Source organism: Nansenia antarctica (assembly GCF_963989245.1).
Source record: "Nansenia antarctica genome assembly, chromosome: 4".
Lineage (NCBI taxonomy): Eukaryota > Metazoa > Chordata > Actinopteri > Argentiniformes > Microstomatidae > Nansenia > Nansenia antarctica.
Window position 1 is genome coordinate 14,644,041 of NC_137689.1, and position 27,481 is coordinate 14,671,521.

Genomic DNA, 27,481 nt, shown 5'->3' on the forward strand with positions numbered 1-27,481 from the left:
TTCATAAAACTAAGGACATGATTTAATGAGAAAATAAATTAATTAATATTGTATTATGAACCATACAGACATTTACGCTAATAGGTGATATTGTGGTGGAATTAAAATCCTCAGAAGCCAGAGTGGTCAGATGAGTACAGGCTTTTATTATCATAACAAAATATTGATTCACTGGTAATTATAGAAAGTCGGTGACAAGTGTGGTAATAAATCCACGACAATATAAATAATTAAAAAATTAAAGTTCTGTAATTAAAGGGAACAATTATACTGTAGACCTTAATGTGGACTGTTACATAGAACGTAATTAGTTGTATGGGTGTAAATTTTGACAGCAGTAACTGTCCAAAATAATAATCTGTTCTCACTCCCACAACACATTATACTCATTCAAGAAATGAAGCAGGTGGGTTTTATTTCTCTCTTTCTCTCTCTCTCAACCAAATACATTACTTCGCTGACCAGATTTACCAGCACTTTCAAAGAACATGAAATCCTGTATGGACAGAAAGAATGAAGAGGGAGAACAGTTAGATGATTACATGGTAATCATCATCACATTATATACATAATATAAGTGCATTCTTGTTTGATTCATGACGACAGACAGGATATATAATGTAGTTCAGGAGTGCCAATTAATGTTGATTAATTGAGCAGGTTGCAAGTTACACGGTAGTGCTTAAACGCACTAACAAAGTCATATGTACAGTGCCCTGCTTAAGTAACGGGACAGTGAAGTATTTTTTCTTCTTTTGACTCTACACTCCAAATGTTTAGATTTTAAATCAAACAATTACTATGACGTTAAAGAGATTCTCGGCTTGTTGTACAGTACATATTGGTTTCAGCATTCAGGAATTTGGACACATTTTATATGTAGTCCCCCTATTTTATGGTACCCAAAAGTAATGCGACAATTGACTTGACAGGGGTTTCTGGCAAGTCAGGTGGATTCCATCATCAATTGTGCAGGCATAAAATATTTAGTAGTATTGATTCTAGGCTTTGGATTTGGATTACGATTGCTCACCATAACTAAGAAAACACAGAAAACCACTGTCGTACCGATCAAGAACACTTTCCAGGAGGTAGGCATGAAGGTGTCAGAGACTACCATCTGTGAATAAGCCACCAGCCAAACTACAGATGCTTCACTGCAAGATGCAAACCACTAGTGAAAAAGTGAGAGTGAAAAAGGATGGTCAGATAACAGTTTTCTAAAAAGTACCTACAAATCCTGTAGAGGTCTGGCAAAGTGCTTTGTGGACAGATACGATGAATATTATCATGGACCAGAGTAATTACAAGAGGAAAGTTGGGAGAAAAAAGGATCTGTGTGAAACATGGAGGTGTTAGGTTTTGGCATGTATAGCTGCCACTATTAACTTGTCTCAATTGATAATTGTAACAGCAGAAGCAGAATGTATTCTGAGATGTACAGAAACATCTTGTCTGCTCGAGTGCATGCAAATGTCTCAAAATTCATTGTACGGTATGCTGCAACATCAGACAGTAAAACAATGACCCAAAACATGCTGCCATAGCAACTAGGGAGATTTCAGGGCTGAAAAGTGGAAAGGTACATTTCATTTCCTGATGATAAGATTTCAGGCAAAAAGACCCCAAAACAAACAACTAAAGATGCGGTACTGCAGTATAGGCCTGGTAGAGCATCACCAGAGACGATATGAGACAGGTACCCTGAAATAGGGGCACTATGCATAAGAAGTGGTGAAACTAATATTTACACAGATACCATCAAACAAAAGCTGAGAATCTCTAACCAGAGTCAAAAGAAGAAAAAAATGCTTCACTGTAACATTACTCACGCAGGGCACTATACATGCCTTATCCCTATATTTGTCACTCACAATTAGGAAGCAAGCCCCCAACATTACAGCCTTCATCTTGACATCCAGGTCCATGGGAAATTGGATACCAAAATTATCTGTGTCTGTGAAAGCCTCCTTCAGCAGCCCACTCCATTGCTTGCTGATTCGCCCAACGTCCTGGTCACCGTCTTTACTCTTCACCTGTTCCAGAAATAGACACAGTTTAACAGTGTCAGAGGTAGACATAGTCTCTTCTCTTCCCAACAGTCAGTGACAGTGATATAACAAGTTAGACAGAGAAACAGATGAGCCAATCCCTCACCTGAAATTCAACATCTCCACAGCAGCTACAGGCCCAGCAAGGGCCGTCTATTCTCAGAAGGGTCTTCTTGGAAGCATCTTGGATGGAGAACTTTGGAAGAAATGGATGCCAGTTCTGAACCACATACCCCACTGTTGTGCCAGGGGGGGATTGAACCTCTATCTGGGACAAACATTCACAGGGAAATTGGTCATTGATAGCTATTGAAGGCATAATCTGCATCTGTTTCAAACATACACTGGCTCAACATTCCGATTTTTATTAGGCTTTTTATCACAATTGAATTTCTCATAAGCCCAGCAGTCTCTTTTGCTAGCTTCCTAGTTATATTTGAAAAAACTAAAGCACTCCCGCACCCAACAGGACATAATTGTAGTCAGAGGGGCACATTCGGGCTTACAGCTCTCAGGTAGAGCTCCCAGCATCCCAGACTAAAATAATAATAATAATTCTTCGTTCTTCTTTTTATTTTATTTTATTTTAGTTATTTTGTAGTATTTTATGTTTGTGATTTGCAATTCAAATGTTGTATAATATGTGTGTTTTGCTGATTGGTGTGCTTTTGTTGATTGTTCTAAAATAAGAAAATGCCAATAAATATAATATTATATAGAAATATAAAATCTTCGTTCTTCTAGCATTGTAACTTCCAATGGCCCCTGGTCGTAGCATAGATTACTTTTTCTTACGATGACTGATGATTCACTTACTTAGACAAATGTACATTTTTGTTGTAAGTCAATATGGATAAAGGCGTCTGCTAAATGCCAAAAATGTAAATGTAAATGTCATATACATTGTTGTACCTCTTGCAGGAAGCATGGAAAAAAGCAGGAGGAACAGCGAAAGGGCCTCACTAGGTGGATGACCTCCTGACCACTATGGTCTTTGATTTCCATTTGAAAAGGGCGGTTGGGGCCACAGCAGTTGCGGGTGCAGCAGTCGGTTTCCTCCTTGGCGGTGTAGATAGTCTGCCCCAAACTATTTTTAATTACGTATTTGTTATTAGTCTCAAAGGAAGTGATGGCTGGGTAGAATCCAAGGAAAAAAATTGACATGGGAGAGTGAATGAGCCAGCAGTAGGATAAGGGAAGTTTGCACTGTGCGTTAATGTTTTCTTTCACTTAAATTTCAAAATGAATTGGCAAGCTGTGATATTATGTGTGCTAACCTTCCAGCAGCTCAATCTTCTGATGTACCAAGATTTGATCAATCTGCAATAGTTTATTGTAAAATTAGATGTTGGGGTACATCAACAAATTCAACTCAAGTTCGACTCAAATACATTTCTTAAAAGGCTAGTTCAATATTTTACAATTTATAGTCAGATGGATCCTTACCTCCGAACTTCAGCAAACTTTAGCCGCCGCTAACATACAAATAAACCCTCTCTGACTTGGTTACTTTGAGGTAATTTGACCACACATTTTTTACTTAAAAAATAAATAATTGCATCACTCCTATATTTTCTTTTGTTAGCAGTGGCTAATGTTAGCTGAAGTATGTAATGGTTATTTAAACAAATCAGTTTCTCCTGGTCCATAGACTGCTTTCAAGGTAAGAAACCATCTGACTATAATTGTCATATAATAATTGTCATATAATAGTTATCTTTTATGTCTTCCATTCACTAACCCTCTGCTCAAAATTACAACAAATGAATTGCTTAATAATTACAGAACTTAACCATAGACTTGACGTTTTGGCTTAGTGCTTTACCTGTGTCAGATATTGCAGGCCAGGGGGAACCCCTGCTGCGTTATATCCCATTGCCATAATCTTGGTGACGGTGATCAAGGTCTATTCCTATTATAACAGGATTATAATGGAGTATTGTTATTCAAGTAAAACATTAATTTGTACGGTACACATTCTCTACTTACAATAACCTGCAGCTATTGGAAGCAAAACAGTTATCCATGATGGATTTGTGAGGTCGAACATGGTTTTACAACCAGTTTACAACCACAGAAATGAGCTACATGGTTAATCATTAAACTATTCATAAATAACACTGTTCATAGTTCATTTCCAGATCCACCCTTCGACAAAAACACATTCTACATCAAAAGACAAGCTACTAATATGTAGTTTGATAGAGGAAAAAAAGAACCCAGCAAAAAACAACTTCACAACCACTTTTTAGGTGCCATGGCTCTGGCAATATACTGACCTCTGCAAATTGCATACAATATTGATTAATAGTGGAACTTAAAACAACTGTACAACAGTTTTTGTAATAATAACAGCAAACACACTTGTTCATTTGAGGATCAACTTACTTCCAAAGTCCTTGTAATTTGTTGAGTCTTCACAATGGTTATTCTCTGTTGAAGTTTAACGGCAAAGTGTGGACTCCAATAATATTCACGCATGCGTTTGACAGGATGGGTGTGTTTAAGCAGCTTGATTGGGTGTGCAGTTTTATGGCTTTTATTTTAACTATCAGGCTGAGATAAGAAATGGAAACGGTCTGTTTTCAGATTCGATGTGATGTTGTGGAGAGTGGGAAACCTGGGTCTGAATCCCATTTGTTAGAATGATGCCCAACACAAGGCAGGTCTCTGCAGAGGTGGTCGCAGAGCAGTTAAGTGTAACATAGGTGATTTGGAGCCCAAATCTTGCCTGGGCTTTATCTTAGTGGGCAAAGCCAAGTTGCACACCCATGTTTGAAGTTTGCCGCTCCTGCGCAGAACCAGCGTCCTTGCCTGCCACAACAACACATTAGCCTTATATGACACTTGTACATCTGAAGGGATAGGTTATAGACTAGTTTTCTTTTCAAAAATATGTTTATTGAGTAAAAACAAAAAAAAGATAAAACAAATCTTTAAAATAATAATAATAATAATAATAATAATAATAATTATTATTATTATTATATGTACATAAATACATGCAAATAGCTCATCAGAATTACCATACAAAAGTATATATGGCACATACATTGATGGAGAGGTAATAATATAACTGAGCAGTGAGCACACACATACACATACAACATAAAAGGAGAGAAAACAAAAAGTTATAGACTAGGTCAATCTTTTCAGAGCAACAGAATGACACGTGTGTGTTATGCTAAAGGTTTCTGAACACAACCTACTTTCTTCCATGCCTGCTGCCAATACGTTTGGCATAATATGTGTTTTATTTGTATAGTATAGTATAGTATATAGTATATGACCCCAGGGCCATCCAGGCCCTGAACACAGCAAAGACCTAGGTTCTGGGCCCTGGACAGTCTGGACGGATTGATGGCAGCTGCTGGACTGAAAAAATCAGGTGTAGTGCTGAGGCACAAATATGTACATTTCAAGCCTGCAAACTGCGACACTTTAAATGAATGTGCAATAACACTATGTGCAATATGACAACCCTAGTCGTCTATCTGTACAGTATAGTATAGTGGATAGTGTACATAGCCTTTATTTATGTAAACCAGCTCCTTCCCTTCTTGTGTTTTTTTTTAGTTTTTTTCTTTCCTAACACCAGGGGAGCCACCCCTCCTAAATTTCGTTGTTTGGTACCTGTACTATAGCAATGACAATAAAGACCATTCATTCATTCATTCATTCATTCATTCATTCATAGTGGATAGTGTACATAGCCTTTATTTATGTAAACCAGCTCTTTTCCCTTCTTGTTTTCAGTTTTTTTCCTAGCACCAGGGGAGCCCCCCCTCCCAAATGTCGTTGTATGGTACCTGTACTATATAAATGACAATAAAGACCATTCATTCATTCATTCATTCATTCATTCATTCATTCATTCATATGGGTACATAACATGGGTACCGCACTTGGAACTCCAGGGAACTATTTGAAAGCAGCGCAGGTTTCCCTCTCCGCGGAAGTGACACCTAGACACTTATGGCGGCGCACTGTTCAGTTCCGGATGTGCCTGAAGGCTGTGTTGACGGCATATAGTAGGTACTTTTCACACATGTAGCCAACCGTTTTCCCAGTATCAACGAGAGAAAGTAAGGTTAGAAGTTATTTTTCCAACTTATTTGAGACGTTTTCCTTCATTGACACTAATCAAATGCATGCAAGGCTTTAGCCTGGAATAGGCGACTACTGTTGAAATCAAGCAAGCGAGTAAATCTCAACCGGCTAGCCAGCTAGCTAACTTTTAACACGTTATATTTATCTATAACATTAATATCTCACTTCAGTTGTTGTGTGTGTAACCTGTCGTGATTGTGATCCCTGGTCAGTGGAGTGGGAGGAAAGTGGTTTGTAGAAGTGAGCAGCACACAGTCAATGCTCGGTCACCGGTGTTTCTTACTCTGATGTCTTGACTGGACCTTAACCTTTAAGTCTGATGTCTTGACTGGACTTCCAGGTGCTTCCAGGTTCGGGTTCGGGAGGGAAGAGAGGCTGTGGGGTTCCGACTCGATCGGACTCTCTGGACACACAACTCAAAGTGGGCTTGGGCTACACCGCTACTATCTGTGCCTCTATTAGCTGCTACTGTGTCTGACTGTCAACATGCTGAAGACCCGCCAATGCTTACTTGGTATTCGAACTTTCCTGGGAGTCACATCTAGAATATGGGGATTTATTCTTTACATACTCAGGAAACACTTACGCACGGTGAGTAGCTATAATGTCTCTCCTGGAGTATTCTCGCATTTAGTATCGAGCTTGGGTCTTTGGGTCATATTTACTATCAAGCTTAGGTCTTTGGTCCTAATCCTAGGGCAAAGAATCCTATGATTCCTTATAGCTGCTTTTGTGTTCTCTCTTTCACCCTCTCCCTACACACTCACTGACCCTAAAACACACACACACACACACACACACACACACACACACACACACACACACACACACACACACACACACACACACACACACACACACACACACACACACACACACATTGGATCAATGGATTGTCCTCGTTTCAGTCAACTGATTTTTCTGGGTTATGATATCATCTGAAATCTTGGTAACTATGAGGACAGTCGATACCTTGTTGTATCTAAAGGACAATAAGGAAACACTTATTATACAGCTTGAGCTTTGGTTTATGATGATGCATTTAACTGACCAACACACAAACAGTAAACCCTTAGTAGGCTAAATAGTAAAGCAAAGACAGTAAAATAGCATGATATTATGATGACACACTGAATACTGCACGTATACTCAGTTTTGACAGAAAGATTACTTTTGCAATGCTGACACTAGGAAAAGAAAAAGTGGCAGAGATTTAGAAAGAATAATGTTCTCACTGTTATGGACACTGTTTATAGCTCAATTTAGTCAGGATTGGACTCTGGACTTTAGCTGTTTCTGGTATAAGCAGAGCTGGGATCTCGATACACATTTGTTCATATTGGAACGAAAGCAACAAAAAATGTTTTTTTAGAAGAAGACTACTATTGAATTGACCAACAAAGTTGTGTTGAAAGAATCAAGATTTTTTTCTTAGATTTTTTTTCTTTGCACAACAAAACAGAGACGGAAAACAATGTGAATAGATTTTTTTTTTTTTTTTTAAGAATGATTTAATAATATTATTACCTATCAGTCTGTTGATTGGAGTATACATGTTTTATGGACAGTCTTTTGACTCTTGAGTGTAATATATACATTTTTGAATGATTGTTGTCACAGACAACCTATTTAGATTTGTATGTTTTACGTAATCACTTGATTGGATATTTGACCATTTGTCAAACTACTACCAAGCTGGTCCATTGTTAAGTTGATTCTATAATAACCTTTTACTTGAAAATCAACCCACACCAGTTAGAAACAGAGAAAGGAATAGTTTGCATACTGGCTATGGACTATTTAGACAGACAAGCTGGACATTCTGTTATTAAAGCAGTGTGAGCAGAGCAGGTGTCATCAGTTCACATTCCAAACTATATAGGCTGTGTGTGCGTAATGGCTACACAAGGCTCCCCTACCCGTTGCCTATGACCATTTTCTTCATTGACAGTCCTTGACAGCTGTGTGTGTGTGTGTGTGTGTGTGTGTGTGTGTGTGTGTGTGTGTGTGTGTGTGTGTGTGTGTGTGTGTGTGTGTGTTAAATATAGCTCCAAAAGTGCAAATTGAAGTGAGTATAGGAGGTTCACTATGCAGGCGTCTAATCTATGTTGGAGGGTAAACAAATAAAACAAAAAGAGTGACTGTGCCATTGACATTTCATGCCAAATACAGTGGGTGAAATAAGTATTTGATGCTGATTTTGTAAGTTTGCCCACTGACAAAGAAATGAACGGTCTATAATTTAAATGATAGGTTTATTTTAACAGTGAGAGACAGAATATTTTTTAAAAAATCCAGAAAAAGACATGATATAAAAGGTATCAATTGATTTGCATTTGATCGAGGGAAATAAGTATTTGATCCCCTAGCAAAGCATGACTTAGTACTTGGTGGAGAAACCCTTGTTGGCAAGCACAGAGGTCAGACGTTTCTGGTAGTTGGTCACCAGGTTTGCGCACATCTCAGGAGGGATTTTGCTATAAAAAAACACCTGTCCGCAGAATCAATCAGATTCCAACCTCTTAATTACGGGCACATTCCACGCAGGATCTCGCCTCGTGGGGTATTGATGATCATGAGAAAGGTGAGGGATCATCCCAGAACTACACGGGAGGAGCTTGTCAATGATCTCAAAGCAGCTGGGACCACAGTCACCAAGAAAACCATTGGTAACACACACCGCCATAATGGATTGAGATCTTGCAGCGCCCGCAAGGTCCCCCTGCTCAAGAAGGCACATGTACAGGCCTATCTGAAGTTTGCCAATGAACACCTGAATGATACAGAGAAGGCTTGGGAGAATGTGATGTGGTCAGATAAGACCAAAATCTAGCTCTTTGGCTGACTATGACCCCAAGAACACCATTCCCACTGTCAAGCACGGAGGTGGAAACATTATGCTTTGAGGCTGTTTCTCTGCTAAGGGTACAGGACGACTTCACCACATCGAGTGGATGCTGGACGGGGCCATGTACCGTGAAGTCTTGTCAGAGAACCTCCTTTTCTCAGCCAGGACACTGAAAATGGGTCGTGGATGGGTCAGTCTTCCCGCACGACAATGACCCAAAACATACGGCCAATGCAACAAACGAGTGGTTGAAGAAGAAGCACATTAAGGTCATGGAGTGGCCTAGCCTGTCTCCGTACCGTAATCCTATAGAAAATCTGTGGAGGGAGCTGAAGCTTCAAGTTGCCACAGCCTTGAAACTAAGGATTTGGAGAGGATCTTCAGAGAGGAGTGGACCAAAACCTAGATGTGCGCAAACCTAGTGACCAACTACAAGAAACGTCTGGCCTCTGTGCTTGCCAACAAGGGTTTCTCCACCAAGTACCAAGTACTAGTCTTGTTTTGCTAGGGGATCAAGTACTTATTTCCCTCTATCAAATGCAAATCAATTCATAACTTTTATATAATGTATTTTTCTGGATTTTTTTGGTCGATATTCTGTCTAAAATAAACCTACCATTACAATTATAGACCATTACAATTATAGACCATTAAAATTATTAATTTCTTTGTCAATGGGCAAAGTTACAATACTCAAATACTTTTTTTCCCCCACTGTATATCTGGAATACCAGTGAAGTGCATCGAACACATATACAGGAAAGTAAAACTGTCTAGCAATGAATGACTAAATAAAGGCCTTCATTTTACTCAGGTAATAGGACCAATAATGTCATGGAATTATTGTACAAACTGTGCTTCATTGTATTTTTTTGTGTATTGTTATATTAACTATTTGCTAATTTTGGCATAACAGTTGACTTTTTTCCAGTTTCTCAATTGTGACAATTGCTCATTTCTTTACTTGTAGATAATCCAGTACCAAACAGTGCGTTATGACACATTACCTCTTTCGCCTGTGTCCAAAAACAGACTCAGTAAGTACCCTGTTCGCATTTAGATTGTCAAGGGGTCTTGGCTGAGGCAAAAATAGAACATCTGGAATGGTTTTCCTCTCTGCTTAGCTAGGTATTGACTGGACTATGGCTCTTGTTCTTCAGATGCAGTTAAGAGAAAGATTCTTGTGCTTGACCTTGATGAGACTCTGATCCACTCCCACCATGACGGTGTTTTAAGACCCACAGTGCGACCAGGCACTCCACCAGACTTCATCTTAAAGGTAAACAAGCCTTTATATACGGATTAGTTGCTCCTTACTGACAGCACTGTCAAAATGTCACAAACCATTCACTCTTTCACCCCAGAGATGTTTACCAACCCTTATACTCGCTTTTTCATTCTCTCTCAATAAGGTGGTAATCGACAAACACCCAGTCAGGTTTTTTGTACATAAAAGACCACATGTAGATTTCTTCCTAGAAGTGGTGAGTGATGGACCTTTTCTATGCTTGGTCAATATTTGAATAATGTCCATATACACAGGAGATTAACATAAAAGCTTGATTGGAATTTGTTTTGTGTTAGTATTTACTTTAGTTACATGTTTTCTCTGCAGTGTTCCGGATAAATGTACTGTATTTGTGATGCCAAGTTTAGTACAGTATTAATTCAGTGGTTGATATTTTTTGGATCAGGTTTATGACAGAATTTTGTAATAGGTAGCTTTTCAGGGGTGTAGCTGTATTGATCTCTCCTGTATGTGTATTTGTGAAATGTCCCATTTTTCTTTTTCAGGTGAGTCAGTGGTATGAGCTGGTGGTCTTCACTGCCAGTATGGAAATATATGGCTCAGCAGTAGCTGACAAGCTAGACAACAACAGGGGCATCCTGAAACGAAGATACTATAGACAGGTAAACCTATTCTTTTGTAGAATGCCCCCTGCCCTAACGCTGAATACATGATATTTGATAGATATGTACAGTGGCAAGAAAAAGTGAAACCTTTGGAATTACCTGCATACCTGCATTGTTTTAAAATAATGGTCTGAGCTTCATCTAATTTACAATAATGAACAAACACAATCTGTTTTAACTAATAACACACAAATTATTGTATAGTTCTTGTCTATATTGAATACATCATTCAAACATTCACAGTGTAGGTCGGAAAAGTTATGTGAACCTCTAGGCCAGGGGTGCCCAATACGTCGATCGCAAAGGTAGTATGGGTAGATCGCATGGCATTGAACAAACCCCCCCCCCCAAAAAAAGTTCTCCTATCATCCATCCTCACTATGGCTTTTGCCACTTGATTGACGTACAGGTGAGCCAGTCTGAGATCTGATCTTTTCACCTAACACACGGTTCACCACGCATGCGCAGTCAACAGCGCCAACTACAAAATACAAAATACCGGCGAGACTAATTAACTAGTTAGCCTTCCAATTTCTACTATTTACTATATAATACTAAAGAAAGGGTATACAAATGAGTGGGGAAGCTGGACCAAGTAAGAAACCAATAACGTACAACTTCCATCCAGAATGGGAGGAGGACTTTTTTACACAATGTGATATTGGAAGTGCGTCTGTCTGATCTGCAAATCTACGATGGCTATTTCGAAGAAGGGAAATGTGGCAAAAGAGCGAAAACGTACGGCTGAAAACGTACGTTCTTGTTAAACACAAGAAGTCATTCAAAGACGGCGAAATTGTGAAAAAAGCGTTTCTCGAGGCTGCAGATTGCCTTTTCGATGACAGATCCACAGTGGCTGATTACACCTTGCAACCAGCTCCTACAGCCCTGACTACTAGAAACTAGCTGCCTCCTCCCAGTGCCAGGTCTCCCACTAAGGTAGAGAAATGCATTTATTTCCTCCTTTCAAACTAGGGAACTACCTGTTTTGTATCTGGTTTACTTTTCTGTTTGTTGGATCAGTAGTTGGCTATGGTACTGCAGACTGGCTGTCAGTGTGTGAGTGAGAGAAAGTGAGTGTGTGTGTGAGTGAGGTGAGTGAGGTGAGTGAGTGAGTGAGTGAGTGAGAGAGATATGGCTCCCTATGCAGACTGGCAAATGTGTGTGTGTGAGTGAGAATAGCAAAGAGGGAGGGTTTGTGATGGTCTTCTCCTGTGTGGCTGTGTGACTGAGAGAGAGAAAGTGTATTGTGAGTTTACTATGCAGGCTGGGAACTGTGTGTGTGTGTGTTTGTAGTACGTGCGTGTACGTTTGCGATGTTTAAACTAGACTGGTAGATCTTGGCAGACTGGCTACTTGAAAAGTAGATCTTGGTTCAAAAAAGTGTGGGCACCCCTGCTCTAGGCTAATGACTTCTACAAAAGCTAATTGGAGGCAGGAGTTAGCAAACCTGGAGGCCAATCAATGAAAAGAGATTGGATGTGTGGGTTCGAGACACTTTGACAGGATAACGCCAGAGTGGCTGTCTGCCAGCAGAGATTCAGTAGAAGTTGGGTGATGCAGCAGAACAATGACCCTAAACATTGAAGTATATTTACTACAGAATGGCTTAAAAGACCCAGACCTTAACCCAATAGATAACCTGAAGGTTGGCAGGTTGGTGCGGGGGGTGGCAAGCAGGCCAGAGACTGAAGACCGCAGGTTCCGGGGATGGGCATGTGGGCGGAGGAGGTGGGATAAGTACTGGCGGGCACAGGCATGGAGGGACTTGTAGGTGAGGAGGAGGATTTTGTCGGAGATGCGGGATTTGACCAGAATGTTCCAAAATTCCTCCTGAATGTGGTGCAGGTGTGATCCGCAGGTACCGGAAACGCTTGTTTGAGGTTATTGCTGCCAAAGGAAGTTTGACCAGTTATTAAATCCAAGTGTTCACTTACTTTTTCCACCAGCACTGTGAATGTTTAATGGGTGTGTTAAATAAATAAATAAATAATAATAATAATAACTTATTATTTCACAAACCCACGGTCGCTTTACAAGGGAATGGGACAAACAGAACAGAGCCAGAGAGACAAACACACAAAACAAGAAACAGTAAAACAGCTAGAAGGGTAAGACCGGAAGAATTAACCAATAAGCTGACATGCAGACTACAGGTTGAATGCAATGGTGAATAGGTGGGTTTTAAGGGCAGCTTTGAATATGTCCAGGGTTGGAGAGTCGCCGATATCCTTGGGTAGAGAGTTCCAGAGGGTGGGGGCTGCCACACTGAAGGCTGAGTTTGGTGCTGGGTTGGATGAGGAGGCCCGTGTTAGAGGACCTCAGAGTTCTGGATGGGGTGTAGTGGTGGAGGAGATCAGAGAGGTACTGGGGTCTAGGCTGTGGAGGGATTTGTACGTTAGCAGGAGGAGTTTAAACGTGATGCGGACCGGGAGCCAGTGCAGACGGGCGAGGATGGGGGTGATGTGCTGCTAGGGCTTGGTGCGGGTGAGAACCCTGGCAGCAGAGTTATGCATATACTGGAGCCTGTCCAGGGCAGTGTCTGGTAACCCGGACAGGACTCCGTTACAATAGTCCAGGCGGGAGGAGATGAAGGCATGGATGAGGGTCTCTGTGACGGAGTCTGACAGGGATGGCCGGAGTCTGGAGATGTTCTTGAGGTGGAAGATGGTGGATTTAGTGATGGATTTGATATGTGACTGGAAAGAGAGAGTGGAATCCAGAATGACACCCAGGTTGCGGACTTCAGGGGATGGGAAGATGGAACAGCCATGAAGGACGAGATCTCCAACCTTCTCGAGCAGTGCCGGGGGTGCCACAACCATGAGCTCTGTTTTCTTGCTGTTGAGTTTGATCTGACCGAGTGGGAGCATATAGATAGTGAAGAGGAGTGGACGGGGCACAGAGCCCTGAGGAACACCATGGATGACTGGGACCGGGGGGGAGCTGGAACCATTGATGAAATGAAAGATTCTAATTGTTTATGTGTTGTTAGCTTAAGCACATTGTGTTTGTCTCTATGAAGATCAGATCACATTTCATGACCAATTAAAGCAGAAAACCAGGTAATTCCAATGGGTTCACATACCTTTTCTTCCCATTGTATGTACGAAATGTTTTCTGCCATGTTTTCTGCCTGGAACTCTTGTCTAACATTTAATACTCAAACATATTTCTTTTCTGTCTAGCATTGTACATTGGATCTGGGTAGCTATATTAAAGACCTATCTGTAGTGCACAGTGATCTATCTAGTGTAGTCATCTTGGACAACTCGCCTGGAGCATACCGCAGCCACCCAGGTGAGTACTGTATCTGTCTACCTTGTTCTGAGTACATGCCTTTTGTGAGTATAAGATTAGACTTTTATGTTGCATTTCTGCCCCACAGACAATGCAATACCCATTAAATCGTGGTTCAGCGACCCAAGCGACACAGCTCTGCTTAACCTGCTACCCATGCTAGATGCTCTGAGGTATGTATCTAAAATTCAACATCTGAAGAACTGCCAAGTCTAGTGCGGCTCATCATAACCCATTCATCAGTACATTCTAATGATAACCTAGTTTCTCTGTCCATTTCTATCTCAGGTTCACATCAGATGTCCGGTCCGTCCTCAGTCGAAACCTCCATCAGCATCGACTATGGTGATTCGTCCATTGGAGCTAGCATCAGTTCCAGTTCAGTTTTTTCATATATTTTTTTCTGCCTTCTCTGCTGGTTGTTGCACACCCCCCTCTTCTCTGCCCATACTGTTGATCCTTCATCTCCATGTGACCCCTTTTGAGAAGGGGAGGACAAAGACTGGGTCACACATATGGAGGGGGGGAGCTATAAGGAAAACTGAAAACAAGTGGAGAGGCCAGCTTTCTTTTTCATTTCCAAAATGGAAACTGCCTTACAGTCCTTGGATTCTTGGAGTGCATGTCGAGTGTGTTTGTTTAAATGTGTGGGAGAGTATGCTTGCATTAGTCAAATTTCTTTTGAGAAACATATGAAATCTTTTTAAACTATTGAAATGGAAATACTGAAGATATAGATCACGAAGCCAGTCCTTCCCTCCAACTGCCCTCATCTCTTGTGGTTTAAAGTGGATACCCTATGAATAAGGGTTTAAACCCCTTGAACTGAACTCTCTCTCCCCAGTCGGTATTGCTTCTGTAAATGTCTTTCCATCTCTGTCCCATTCCTTGAGTCATCTAGTGTACCTGCTCAGGTAACATGTCAAATCAAATGACTTTATTTTCTGTTCAGAATCACATTGTTACAACCAATAAAAAAAAAAACTACAATTGAAATATATGTGGTCTGGATGGGTTCAGTCTTGCAATCGATTTCAATTATTGTAATGAAATTTAGTTTTTAATGAGTCAATATAAGAATTGATGAAGGTTGCACCCATTTGCTGAAAGATCTTATTTTTCTGAATTCTATTCAGAGGTGTAACTGAAAAAAGTAAAATGACAGTGATTCTTTAGTTGATTGGGAATCAAGGTTTTTACAGAATTAACATACTCTGATACTGAGCCTATTTGTTGTCATAGTTTAGGGCAACCAGGGGTGTATTCCATCAACGTTGCTAAAGGAAAATCCAGGCTTATTCTGATAAATCTCGTGAGACTTGTCAAAAATAAGCCTGGATTTTCCTTTAGCAACGTTGATGGAATACCCCCCTAAACCACTGCTATAAACTTGTAAATAGACAAGACTATCCACCATGGCAAATTTTGTTCATTTGTGGACAGTCTATCATCATGCTTTCCATCCATGTTTTTGTAATTATTATTATTATTATTATTACATTTCTTACTGTCTGTGTGGATGGGTCTTTCAACCATGTTCACTTTCTCCTATTTACTTCAATGTACCCAAACATCCCGGCCCATTGAACAATGTACTAATTAGGCTCTGGGTGGGTTTCAGTGTCAGTCAGACATGAGGTCTATCAGTGTTTCCAATAAAATGCTTGGCATCTTACTTCTGATTGATTTTCAGTTTATCAGACTCCTTATGCTGTCCCATGTTCTTGTGTAATTTATGCCTGTCTATTTTGAGAGCCAAACTGCTATCGATGTTGAATTTTACTAATTATAGCAGTATCATTCAAGTCTTGGCTAGCATGTATTTGACATTCCAATCTGTCATTCATTTAATTGGGTTGGTTAAGGACTTTTCAATGTGACTTTTCAATGTTTTTAGTGTTTCGATTACATTCTATGACCACTGACAAGAGCAACTTCAGTCAAAATAAAGTAGCTGCTGTTCCTTGCAAGTCGATATTTAAGAGGCAGTCTGTGATTGTTACATTGATTTGTTTTACTTTTAAGTTAATGATTGTTGAATATAACTTAAATGCCTCCTGAGCTTAGGTCAACTGTCTTACTGATTCAGAATCTAAAATATAACCTTGTTTTATCCATTGTTTGAAAATCATGTAATTGTGAGCAAACACTATATACACACTCACTGAACACTTCATTAGGAACACCTGTGCACCTTCTTATTCATTCAGGTGGTGTAATGGTGTGGGGAATGTTTTCTTGGCACACTTAAGGCCCGTATTAATACCAATCAATCATTGCTTTAATGCCACAGTCTTTTAAAGCATTGTTGCTGACCATGGCGACAATGTACCCATCTTCTAAGGCCTACTTCCAGCATGATAATAATGCACCTTGTCACAAAAAGCCGTCTGTCAATGAGTTCAGTGTTCAGTGGCCTTCCCAGTCACCGGATCAGAATCCAATAGAACACCTTTGGGGTGTGGTAGAACGGGAGATTCACAGCTTGAAAGTGCGTTTGAATAATCTGCAGGAATTGCGTGATGCAATCATGTCATCATGGACCAGAATCTCAAAGTTGGAGAAAGTTAAATGATGAGGTGACTACGCGGCCACGTGACCTTCCGTGTTCCTGGCCAGGGATGTCCCGGCTCTGCGTCAAAACACACGTGACGTCACCAACCAGACAGCTAGGGGGGTATTCCATCAACGTTGCTAAAGGAAAATCCAGACTTATTTTGTTAAGTCTCGCGAGAGTTACCAAAATAAGGCTGTGTTTTTTGTAAATCTCGCGAGATTGATCAAAATAAGCCTGGGTTGTCCTTTAGCGACGTTGATGAAATACCCCTCAGGTAGTTAGCTAACGTGACACAGCTCGACCAACAACAACAACAGGAAGAATCAAAATATAAGTAGTTCTGTGGCTCTCCTAAACCTGAACAATGAAGTTCGTGTATAAAGAGGAGCACCCATTTGAGAAGAGAAGGTCGGAGGGGGAGAAAATAAGGAAGAAGTACCCAGACAGAGTACCAGTGAGTAACTAGCTTGCTAGCATTAGAGCTAGAGGTGTTAGCCTTTTTTGATCAGTTACCTTTTACATGAACGAAATGCGAGCTTTAATAATAATAATAATAATAATAATAATAATAATAATAATAATTCATTACATTTATATAGCGCTTTTCCGAGGGTCAAATACGCTGAAACCCCCACAATGAATCTGGAGATATTGACAGTGCTAGAACTTGCATTGTTTATGCATCTCCTGAGCAATTATTGTTAAATAGACAGTTCTACAAATCGTGAGCTTAGAATGATAAGGTTCTATCTCCGTTTAGGGTAGTTCAGAGATATTGAGCGTCAACGTTTTTACATTCCATTATGTTTTGTGAGATGGAACCTTTGTATTTTATTAATTACTAACTCAAAAATGTCAACAAAAATGTCAACAATGTCAACAAAAAAACTAAATTCTGACAAAAATGGAGATAGAACCTTATAATTCTAACGTCACGAAATGCCCTAGTTCTCATTACCTAATACATGTCATGGAGAAGCACATAACTATACCAGTACAGTATTGCAATATTTTAATGAGACAATGCTTGTTATTTATTCTTATTGTACTCAGAGAATTTAGCCTTAAATACATAATTAGCATTTTCGATTTGTTGTGTCATTTCTCCATGCAGGTAATAGTGGAGAAAGCACCCAAGGCCAGGATAGGTGATCTAGACAAGAAGAAGTATCTTGTGCCATCTGACCTCACAGGTGACTTATATGGCTCATGAATACAATAGGCTAGGTGCACGATCTCACTACTTCCTGAAAGGCAACTGGTATGAACATATCCTGTCTCACTCTATTGGTTTAATTGATTAATCAGCTGTGCGGTAAACCGTTGGAACACACAGTGCACAGCTGACTAATCAATTAAACCAATAGAGTGAGACAGGATATGTTCATGCAAGGTGCCTTTCAGGAAGTAGTGAGATCGTGCACCTAGCCTATTCCCAAGTTTTGGCCTAAGTATGGATTTGTTTTAAACTGGTATGCTGGGGCTGTTTTACAAATGAATTGTGGTGGATTTGTTCCCCACGTTAGTTTTCGGGTAGGCTAACTATTCCATTATTCATACATGAAATGGATTCAGCAAGAATCCATGATATTGTGTGGAATATTGACTTATTTTATGATTTTAGTTATCTACCATGTTTTCTCATTTCTTTAGTTGGACAATTTTACTTCCTAATTCGGAAAAGGATTCACCTGCGTGCTGAGGATGCCCTCTTTTTCTTTGTCAACAATGTAATCCCTCCAACATCAGCTACCATGGGACTGCTCTACCAGGTACCAAGCAAATGTATCCTAGATTTGCTCTTGGTTCATTTATACAGTAGCTGCATACATTGAATACAATATTTCATCTCTCTTTGACAGGAACATCACGAAGAGGACTTTTTCCTTTACATTGCCTACAGTGACGAAAGTGTCTATGGACGCAGCCGAAGAGAAGTCTAACTACCTTTAGGCACTGCTTGACTTCTCATCATCCAAAAACGAAACAAAATCAATTCAAACATCCAGCCTGACCATTCTCAAATGCACTTTCAAACACTCTTGCCCCTTAAACTTTCTCAAGGCAGAATTTCTATGCTCTACTTAATCTATTTGCCTCCAAATCATAATCCACTCACTCTCTAGCTGGCAATTACTTGGATCTTGCTTCGGATCGTTGTTAATGACAATGACAGCCTTGCTTAGTACCATTCGTAAACGTGTGCATGAAGAATTAAGTCTTTCTATTCACTGTAATCCTGTTTTAAATCAAGTTCTTCATTGCAACATGTTTTGTTTGCTGAATCTTTGGTTTGTTTATGTATATATGTTTTTTTTTTTTTTACTATGCAGCTATACATCTGAAACCCGCCACTTCACTTGTGACTACTAGAAACTGAATATAAACAATCAAACCTTGATTTGTGAATGGTGTTTTATTCTTTCTTTCAGTTTGGGCTCATTTAAAAGGGATCTATATAGCATAACCAAAGCCTCTACAATATATACAATGTCTGGCCTCTCCAACTGAGTGGTTCAGCTCAGCCACAGTCACACCCCTCCTGCCTCAACCATCTACCAGACCCAGACTGACTGAGCCGTCCCAGCGTCTGGCCGCCCGACTTTGGTCATTAGGAACGACAAACAAGCCAGACTCGGATTTAAAAAGTGCGTTTTGAGAGGATTGAGAGGACTCCACGCATTTTCATTGCAAGCCTGCTAGATACGCAAGTACGTGTAGTTCAGCTAGCTAGCTGTCATATTGTTGATAGCTACATACCGAACAACGAACCGTAACACGCTCAGCTCAACTGGGAAGTGCGATAGTTAGTTAGTTAGCTAGCTTGATACATTAGCGCCAGAGAGACAGTGGATCAAATCTCTTAGCTCATCAGAAAGAGTTAATCTAGTAGTTAGTTAACCAAATGCTGCGGGGATTTGACAGCATTGCCGTCGGTGATTTCAAAGCTAACAAATCCCACACGGTGACTTATCCACGGGGGATAGGAATCCACACATGTTATGCTAAAAAAATAATTAGCTAGCTAGCTAGCTGTTCTATAGCGTTACGGCAGGTAATACTTAAGTTAGCTAGCTATTTTATTGAGACGTAACTTAATTGTAGTTTTACGTTCTTAGACTTTTGATATGGTAAGTCTCGGGGAAGTGTCATGGTTTGATGGTGTGATTAAAACTAGCTAGCTACCGTGCTACTAGATAGAGTCACTTAGTAGCTTAGAGGAGCTGTCACCTAAGAGCTTTCTGCACTGGCGACTTGGCCAGATCACGTCTTGGCTTGTATATAAAACAAACATTATTAGCAATGTAACAGCGCTAACTATTTATATTAATTTGTATTTTTTGCTTTTGATCGTATAACCCTCAGCCACTTCATCTAGTCATCTGCAACATTGTATGACAGCTAGCTAGCATACAAGAGATGTGGTGGCACGTAGACAGGACAGGCTTACACTCTGGGTACCACGTCTTAAGTAAAACAACCTGTCAATACAATGTTAACGAATGACTGATTGGGCTGCTAGATGCAAAAGTAAAAATGTTTAAGTACTATACACAACAATATTTGTTATGCCCGTGTTATGTGACCATGTCTGTTTTTTAGCTGGCCCCCCCGATTCCCACCATCATGCCAGCTCTATTGGAGAGGCCTAAGTTGTCCAATGCCATGGCACGCGCCTTGCACAAGCACATCATGAGAGAGAGAGAACGCAAGAGACAAGGTGAGCATCCCTATCAAAAACCACTAAATTTTCCCCAAGCTTTCAAAGGCTGTATAGGCAATGATGAGCACCAACCGACCCCTCGCCCCTTGTCTCACAGAGGAAGAAGAGGTAGACAAGATGATGGAGCAGAAGTTGAAAGAAGAGGAGGACAGGAAGAGGAAGAAAGAGATGGAGGAGAGAATGTCTTTGGAGGAGACAAACGAACAGGTTAAGTTTCAGGACTGCATAAACTACCTTCATTTTGAAATCCTGCCGTGACATGTCCTTCTGTCTTTGTTGCAATATCATTAGCTATATCTTCTCATTGTTTTTCCTCTCTCTCTTGCTTTGTTTCTCTTGAACTCTCTCAGATCATGAAGATGGGCGAGAAGCTGCAGGGGCTGCAAGAGGAGAAACATCAGCTCTTCCTCCAGCTGAAGAAAGTGCTCCACGAGGAGGAGAAGAGACGTAGGAAAGAACAGAGGTAAAGACCGTCTGTTCTCAACCTTCCTTATTGGACTTTGCCTCTTACATATAGCATAGCAGCACATTTTATATAAAGTATGTTTTGATTTTATACTACTAAGTACTCAGCACATTTTATTCGTCATCTTTTTTGTGTATATAATTTCTAGATGTAATGTTTGTGTGGTGTGTGGAGCTCTAACAGCGGATTCTAATGTGTGTCATCATACCTATAAATAGCAAATAAACAAGTAACTTCATCTCCACATCCCCAAAAACCAATGAAACTGAGCCAAGGTTGTGGATAAGCATGATTTTACAATATTTTAATGTTGTTTTCTTGTAGTGATATGACAACCCTGACTTCTGCCACCTACCAGCCCAGCATGGCAATCCACTCAGGACAACATTTACTAAGCATGCAATGTGAGTAGTACTGACATATGTTTTTGATGTAAGTGTAACAAACCTGTATAAGGCCCGTTAGCAGCTCCGCCAATGGAGTTAACTCTCTTGGGGTTGTGGTTAGCATGGCCGGTTGTTTTGCGGGAAATCGCGGTTCGAGACCCGCATGGAGTGAGTTACTCTCCCAGTCCCGTTCGCTACATTAAATCATTTACATATGATATATCAACTTTACTCATAATCAGAAATTGCTGAAAAATCAAGTATTGTAGCTTGCTGTTTTACTTATTTTACACACTTTAGTTTGTAAGTGTATGTACATAATCAAAAAAAAATCACTAGTAGGCATCCATCTCTCGTCTTCATTTCTTCCGTATTATTTGCCTCTCAACAGCTAGCCAAGTCAGTCACGGGCGACCTGCTGCTCTGTTAGGGGAACGCAGTAAGCAGCTCTTCCAGTCCCCTGTCATTCCGGTGAGTAATCAGATATTATTACATCGGTGCTGCTGAATATTTGGCCTTGAGCACCTCATATTTTATTTGGTCAGGTGCACTGAGCCTAAATGAAAAACTGTCCTGGTGCTTGACAGGGGCGACACTTCCAGACCCAGCCAGGAATAAGCACTGGGAGCTCTGAGCATGGCCAGTACTCAGCTAGTCAGGCAGCACATGGACCTTACGGCATCACCCAGCCACAGCATGCCTCCCCCTTTGCCCCAGGCCAGCCTGTTCCTGTCAGCTATGCCAGCAGCTCTCAGCTCAGAAGTAATGGTTTGTATTTTTGAATGTAAACTGTATTTCAAAGACCTGTGGTCTCTGTTCTTTTTTAGAGGTACATGGTTGGGAATAATATGAGAATTGGCACCTTTGTATGATGCGGTGTTCATGATATATTCAGAAAACTCTTGTTGTGATTTCTCCTCTTTGTCTAGGTGCATCAGCATTTCAAGCTATGCAGTACTTGCCTCACCAGCAGCAGGGCTATGCTGTCCACAGTCACTTTACATCTCAGCCAGGTATGTGTGTGTGTCATATGTGTGTCCAGGTCCCCGTTTTTTTCCCACTTCTGTTCGCTAGCTACATTACGTTGCTTAGATAGCTTCACTCTGGGTTCGACAGAAACTTCGGAAGATATTAGCTAAACAAGTTGTAAAATGATTTGGGGGCCAATATCTTTAGCTAGCTAAAGTAACTAGCTTACTATATTGTTGTCTTAGCAGTTGGTAAAAGAACATGATTCAAATAAATATATATGAGCAATAACATATCATGGGCTTGCTACAGTAAGGGACCAAGGGACCATACTGGGACCATTTGGGACTGGGCTACGTGTGTGTAAGACACAAATAAACTTGGATTTTATGCATTTCAAGTGTCATCTTTGTAATCATGATGACGTAGTCATGTCTAACAATGCATTTCACCATGTAAATTCCCCAAATAGTGTAAATATCACCGCTCATCCGTGATCAGACTTAGCTGGGATGCTGCAACTGAAGAGTATCAAGAGTGCCAAAAAGCAGCATCTGCACACTCAAATCTGTGCAAAAAGGATCATGTAAACGACAGCTGTATAACGAGTTTGTATGAAGCAGTTTGACTGAAGATACATGCAATGCATTTTGGGGATTGAGTAGTCGAATAGAGTGGTCTCATCGCGTACTCAGAGGTTCGGGATAATCTAGTATCGATTTCTCGCATACTCAAATTTCACATACTATAGAGCAGGGGTCGGCAATTAGGTTTGGCCTTGGGCCAAAACATTTTTGAGCCACTAGATGGCGGGCCAGAACATAATCAAAGGCTAATTTAAGTAATTGATTGTTTAAAAAATGTGACACATTCTAATACTTGTACACATTGCTAGTCAACTAACACAGCTTGTTTTGTGAGCCTGCTAACAATGTAAAGTAGTGTTCTAGTTAACTAGGTAGTAGTCCAATCCATTACGTTGCAGTATTTTGGCTTGACTAGCGAGTTTGTGTTGTGATTCTCAACAACGTTGAAACGTAGTTTCACCCTTTTCCATAGTTTTGAATAATAAATGTGTGGACTGACGATGTATCGCAGCCTAACTTATTCTAATAATTATTTAACATAGTTTTATTCAGATAATTATTCCCCCCTCCTCCCAGACAAGGTCACATTATTATTGGATTGGTTGTTTGCGTGTCAGGTGAAGTTAGCTAAACATTTAACCTGCTAGCAAGAGAAACATCATGTCACTCTCCAAAGGTCTAAAGAGGAAAGTTGACGGTGAAAACAGGGCATTTAAAGAGGAATGGACAGCGAACTATACGTTCATCCTACGTTTCATCAATGCAAAGCCGTTGTGAGACTCACATTTTCCGTGCTCACAATGTTCCCTTTCTATACATGCGAGTCGTCCTTTTCGTCAATGAATGTGATAAAGACGCACGAGAGGAATCGATTGATGCATAAAAAATAAAAATAAACTGCCTGCGGATGGCGGTATACCCTTCAAATAACAAACAATCTCTGCATGTCTCGCGGACATCTCAACATGGATCCATGTCGTTATCATAATGGTCTTATTAATTAGTAATCACTGAGTATGAAAGCATAGTGGGACTGTCAAATTAGTCCAGAAATCTCCTCAGTAAAGTTTGTGTCAATCCAGGAGGAACTCCAGACAGCTCTGAACCCCTTACAGGAGATCGTTGCATCGTAGAAAGAAGGTTGCGGCGGTGCATAAACTATAGAGTTGCGATAGTTGAGACTCTCTCTAATTAATTTGAAATACAGTGTCCGTTATTACAAACCTGCCTAAATGTCCCTTTGAAAACACTCAAGTTATCACTATTATCAATAATCAAATCAAGAATATTATTAGTTTTCAAAACAACCGCGGATTAAAGTGACGTCAATATCACCAGATATCAAGCAAATACTGACCGATGAGAGATGCCACTTTTCACATTACGTGAGTACCAAGCCTGTCGTTATTGTATTTAATAACCTAATTGTATTTTGTATATTTTGAATGAATGGCTTATGGCTCATTGTACTTATTATCCCTAATAGCGCGTTTGCTCTGTCGTTTCAGGAGCATAGGCCTACCACCACTTTTGCGCCGATTTTGTTGTCAATGTTTTTCAGAAAATTAAACAGAATTTGCTTTGTTACTGTTCATATGTGTGTTGCAGTCACATACGTAAACATTACGTTTGAATGATTTCATGAGCTGATGTTATTTTTTTCAAACCACACACGCTATTTCAGCACCACGCCTTGTCCACCTACTTATGATTCACTCTGAGGGGTTCAGCGTCAGTGCGCTTCGGTGCACCCCGCTGCCTGATTGTCTGTCCCTGTGTCATTCACTCTCAACATGAATAAAAGTACAATACGCATTATTCAGGTGGAGGTCGATTCTCTATTCGGACATTATAGGCGTGGTGTGGGACTGTCGGTCCGATATTGTAAAAAAAAAAAAAAAAAAAAAAAAAGGATTCTCAAAATAATCTGCTGGGCCAAATATTATTGGTGACGGGCCAGCAATGGCCCACGGGCCGCCTATTGCCGACCCCCTATAGAGTGTGAACGCACTGCATACTCAAAATCTACATCATTCTTCATACTTGGAATTTCACTGGGATAAAGGAAAAGTAGCACCATCACATACTCCTCAGTTTAACTCATTGATTGTGTTTTTATTAGTTTATTTTGAACAGGGACCGGTCTGAGTATGACAATCTAAAATGTTTTACCCTGTCTTCCGGAGAATCTGTCTGAGCAGTGTCTTTAGTAAACAAGGCACACACTCATTGAAGCACATGCAGTATGAATGAATTAATGAATGGAGTACCCCCCACTCCCTCATTTCACTCCACATTTCTCTCTTCACTGTTGTCATGTCCACAGGATTCATCCCTAGTGCTGGGATTCCTCTACAGAAGCAGTTGGAACATGCCAATCAACAATCTGGGTTTACTGACTCAGTAAGTACAAACTAACAAATGAGCATGCTACAGGTGAAATATTTTCTGTAGATATTAGTATTGGTGGAGTTTGTATGTACATTTTGTGTAAAGCTTTTGACCAGTAACAGTGCATTTCAGTTTGTGGGTGGACCTCACCTGTTATACCAGATGACACACTCTTGATCTTGTTTTATTTGGTCTTCAGAGCAATCTAAGGCCCATGCACCCTCAAGCTCTTCATGTCACTGCTGCAGGCCTGTTGCCCACCCCCTCCATCGCAGTGCAGATCCCCCCTGCCAAGGTTAGTCCAAATCTCCTTATCCGTACCTCTTTGCACTTCTGTCTTTACCAATGTATTATATTTTTTACCATGACACACACAAACACAGGAATACTTGGTCAATGTCTTATGTCTTATTGTAATGAAATTCATCTTGCCTGTTGTTTTGTGGACAGTCTGGGCTGCCTTATGCCCATCCCCCCCGACCAGCCTCTCCAGGAAGCTTCACCCATGGGACACCTCCACAGCAGGCCCACCCAGTGAGTATGGCAAACCAACCCTAGCCACACACCCTTACATAAGCTTTGAGGGTGGACAGATGTATTCAGGTGTATCTTGTCAAATAGATTTATATATAAATATGACATAGCCACAAAATAGTGGGGTGACTACTGGATGAGATAGTTGGCGTAAAGCAAAACAATTCACTCTGCAGCCTTTTTGTTTTTACACAGACTGAATTGATAGCGAGTGAAACGTCTTGCTTCCCGTGGTGACATCATATCGCGAAGTCTACCTTAAATTCTGACGCTCCAAATCCATTTTCCTAATCACCCAGATCAGATAATTTAACCAAGCACCCTAACTTTGGTGTAACTTACTTTGTTGTTGAAATTTTATGGTTATTGTATTGTTATAGTATTTAGTTGGATCTGAATATACTCAAAAATTATATTTTTATGCTTGATTGTTTATTTTTCCCAGGCAACGTTTCAAAGCTCTCCACAACCTGCTCCCCGGCATGCCTACCTCTCCCATAGCCAATCAGGACAGAGATTCTATCACCACAGCAAGTAAAATGATCACCAGCAATTAGAGTTCCTCTGGCATAGGACTGCATCCCAGAATGTGTGTATTGACTGTGCTGTCAATATGCACAAGCATGTTTTCTTTTCTTTCAGTATTTCAATAGATAAGCTTTCTTTCCTTTCCATACAGGGTATGACTCAATCATGTGTTCACATGAGAGAGCAATTGATTCAGGAATATAATATCTGCATTCCAAACAATGAAGCTGTTCTCATTGTTTATGTCCTACCAAATGAACCCAACCTTAATTGTTCTGTACTCTCCCTTTTCTTGACAATGAAAGCCTGATTTTCAAATTATTTCTTAAAGAAAGTAAGAAAGAAAAGTGTTATTTAGCTCATTTTAACTGATAAATGTAAACCCCTTCTCAGGGCCCATGGAGGAGTTAGATTCTGTGTAAGGACACTCTTCCATCCACATACGCATATTTGTAGAAGCCATATTTTCCTGAGCTCTTAAAGTGAAAAGAGTGGTTTTACAACACATTTTATTAAATTGCACTTGATAACTGAACACGAATAACTAAACGTGTATTTTATTTCTATGCATGTACAAATGGCCAAAACATGATTGTGTAGGTTAAAGACACGTCTTGAAGGATTGTTTGGTCTGAAAAGATCTGTTTTCATACTCTGTGAAACTCCAGCTTTGCCTTAAACCCAAGTTTGGAGACCTACATTTCAATGTGTTGACTGTTATACTCTCAGATGGTAAGAGATTGAATAAAAATGAAATGAATTGCCTTAATTGGTTCTTTACCAATGGGTACTGTGTACTCTTTACTGGGTAAGGGACAGTTAAGTCATTCTACTGCTTTGACTCAAGTAGTCATGGCTGACAGTTTGAAGAGGCGTATGGTGATGTGTAATAACGCATGTCACAAAATATGTGGGAGGGAAGTGAATGTTTTTTGTTTTTTTTAACCGAAAGAGCTAGATTAGAATCATTTGCTAATACAATGATGAATCTAGGGAGAGGGAATAAGTGAAGAATAGACACACACTTTGAAGAGTATTGAAGACCTGCCAAGCTGTGGTAGAGGAGCAGGGCGGAAGTTGACTCTGCACTTTTTAGTAGAAGGGACTGAGTGTGTG

General features: G+C 40.3%; 4 protein-coding genes across 7 annotated transcripts; 3 read left to right on the forward strand and 1 right to left on the reverse strand.

Moving 5' to 3' along the window:
• Positions 1-436: 436 nt before the first annotated feature.
• Positions 437-3,933, reverse strand: plscr3a (phospholipid scramblase 3a; the record flags this gene model as incomplete). Its single annotated transcript, XM_080529073.1, has 6 exons — positions 437-496; positions 1,875-2,036; positions 2,158-2,319; positions 2,964-3,184; positions 3,329-3,371; positions 3,877-3,933. The coding sequence occupies 6 exons, from the start codon at positions 3,931-3,933 to the stop codon at positions 437-439; spliced, it is 705 nt and encodes a 234-aa protein (XP_080385199.1).
• Positions 3,934-6,028: 2,095 nt separating this feature from the next.
• Positions 6,029-15,495, forward strand: ctdnep1a (CTD nuclear envelope phosphatase 1a). 3 transcript variants are annotated; one of them, XM_080530410.1, is made up of 9 exons: positions 6,029-6,082; positions 6,502-6,752; positions 9,980-10,046; positions 10,170-10,288; positions 10,422-10,493; positions 10,804-10,920; positions 14,112-14,223; positions 14,312-14,396; positions 14,512-15,495. In XM_080530410.1, exons 2-9 carry the CDS (start codon positions 6,648-6,650, stop codon positions 14,570-14,572), a joined length of 738 nt encoding a protein of 245 aa, XP_080386536.1. In that variant the 5' UTR covers positions 6,029-6,082; positions 6,502-6,647; the 3' UTR covers positions 14,573-15,495. The 3 variants fall into 3 exon arrangements, with proteins under 3 accessions (XP_080386536.1, XP_080386535.1, XP_080386537.1); XM_080530409.1 differs by having other exon boundaries at positions 6,037-6,136; XM_080530411.1 differs by having other exon boundaries at positions 6,062-6,141.
• A 1,566-nt stretch (positions 15,496-17,061) lies between these two features.
• Positions 17,062-19,175, forward strand: LOC308155179 (gamma-aminobutyric acid receptor-associated protein). The gene is made up of 4 exons (XM_080528435.1): positions 17,062-17,234; positions 17,895-17,973; positions 18,434-18,552; positions 18,643-19,175. The coding sequence occupies exons 1-4, from the start codon at positions 17,145-17,147 to the stop codon at positions 18,721-18,723; spliced, it is 369 nt and encodes a 122-aa protein (XP_080384561.1). The 5' UTR covers positions 17,062-17,144; the 3' UTR covers positions 18,724-19,175.
• A 190-nt stretch (positions 19,176-19,365) lies between these two features.
• On the forward strand, positions 19,366-27,051 carry gps2 (G protein pathway suppressor 2). 2 transcript variants are annotated; one of them, XM_080529003.1, is made up of 12 exons: positions 19,366-19,491; positions 20,384-20,501; positions 20,602-20,711; positions 20,855-20,967; positions 21,295-21,374; positions 21,748-21,827; positions 21,944-22,124; positions 22,286-22,369; positions 25,239-25,315; positions 25,503-25,598; positions 25,754-25,837; positions 26,283-27,051. In XM_080529003.1, exons 2-12 carry the CDS (start codon positions 20,408-20,410, stop codon positions 26,373-26,375), a joined length of 1,092 nt encoding a protein of 363 aa, XP_080385129.1. In that variant the 5' UTR covers positions 19,366-19,491; positions 20,384-20,407; the 3' UTR covers positions 26,376-27,051. The 2 variants fall into 2 exon arrangements, with proteins under 2 accessions (XP_080385129.1, XP_080385130.1); XM_080529004.1 differs by having other exon boundaries at positions 21,944-22,118.
• The last annotated feature ends 430 nt before the right edge of the window (positions 27,052-27,481 follow it).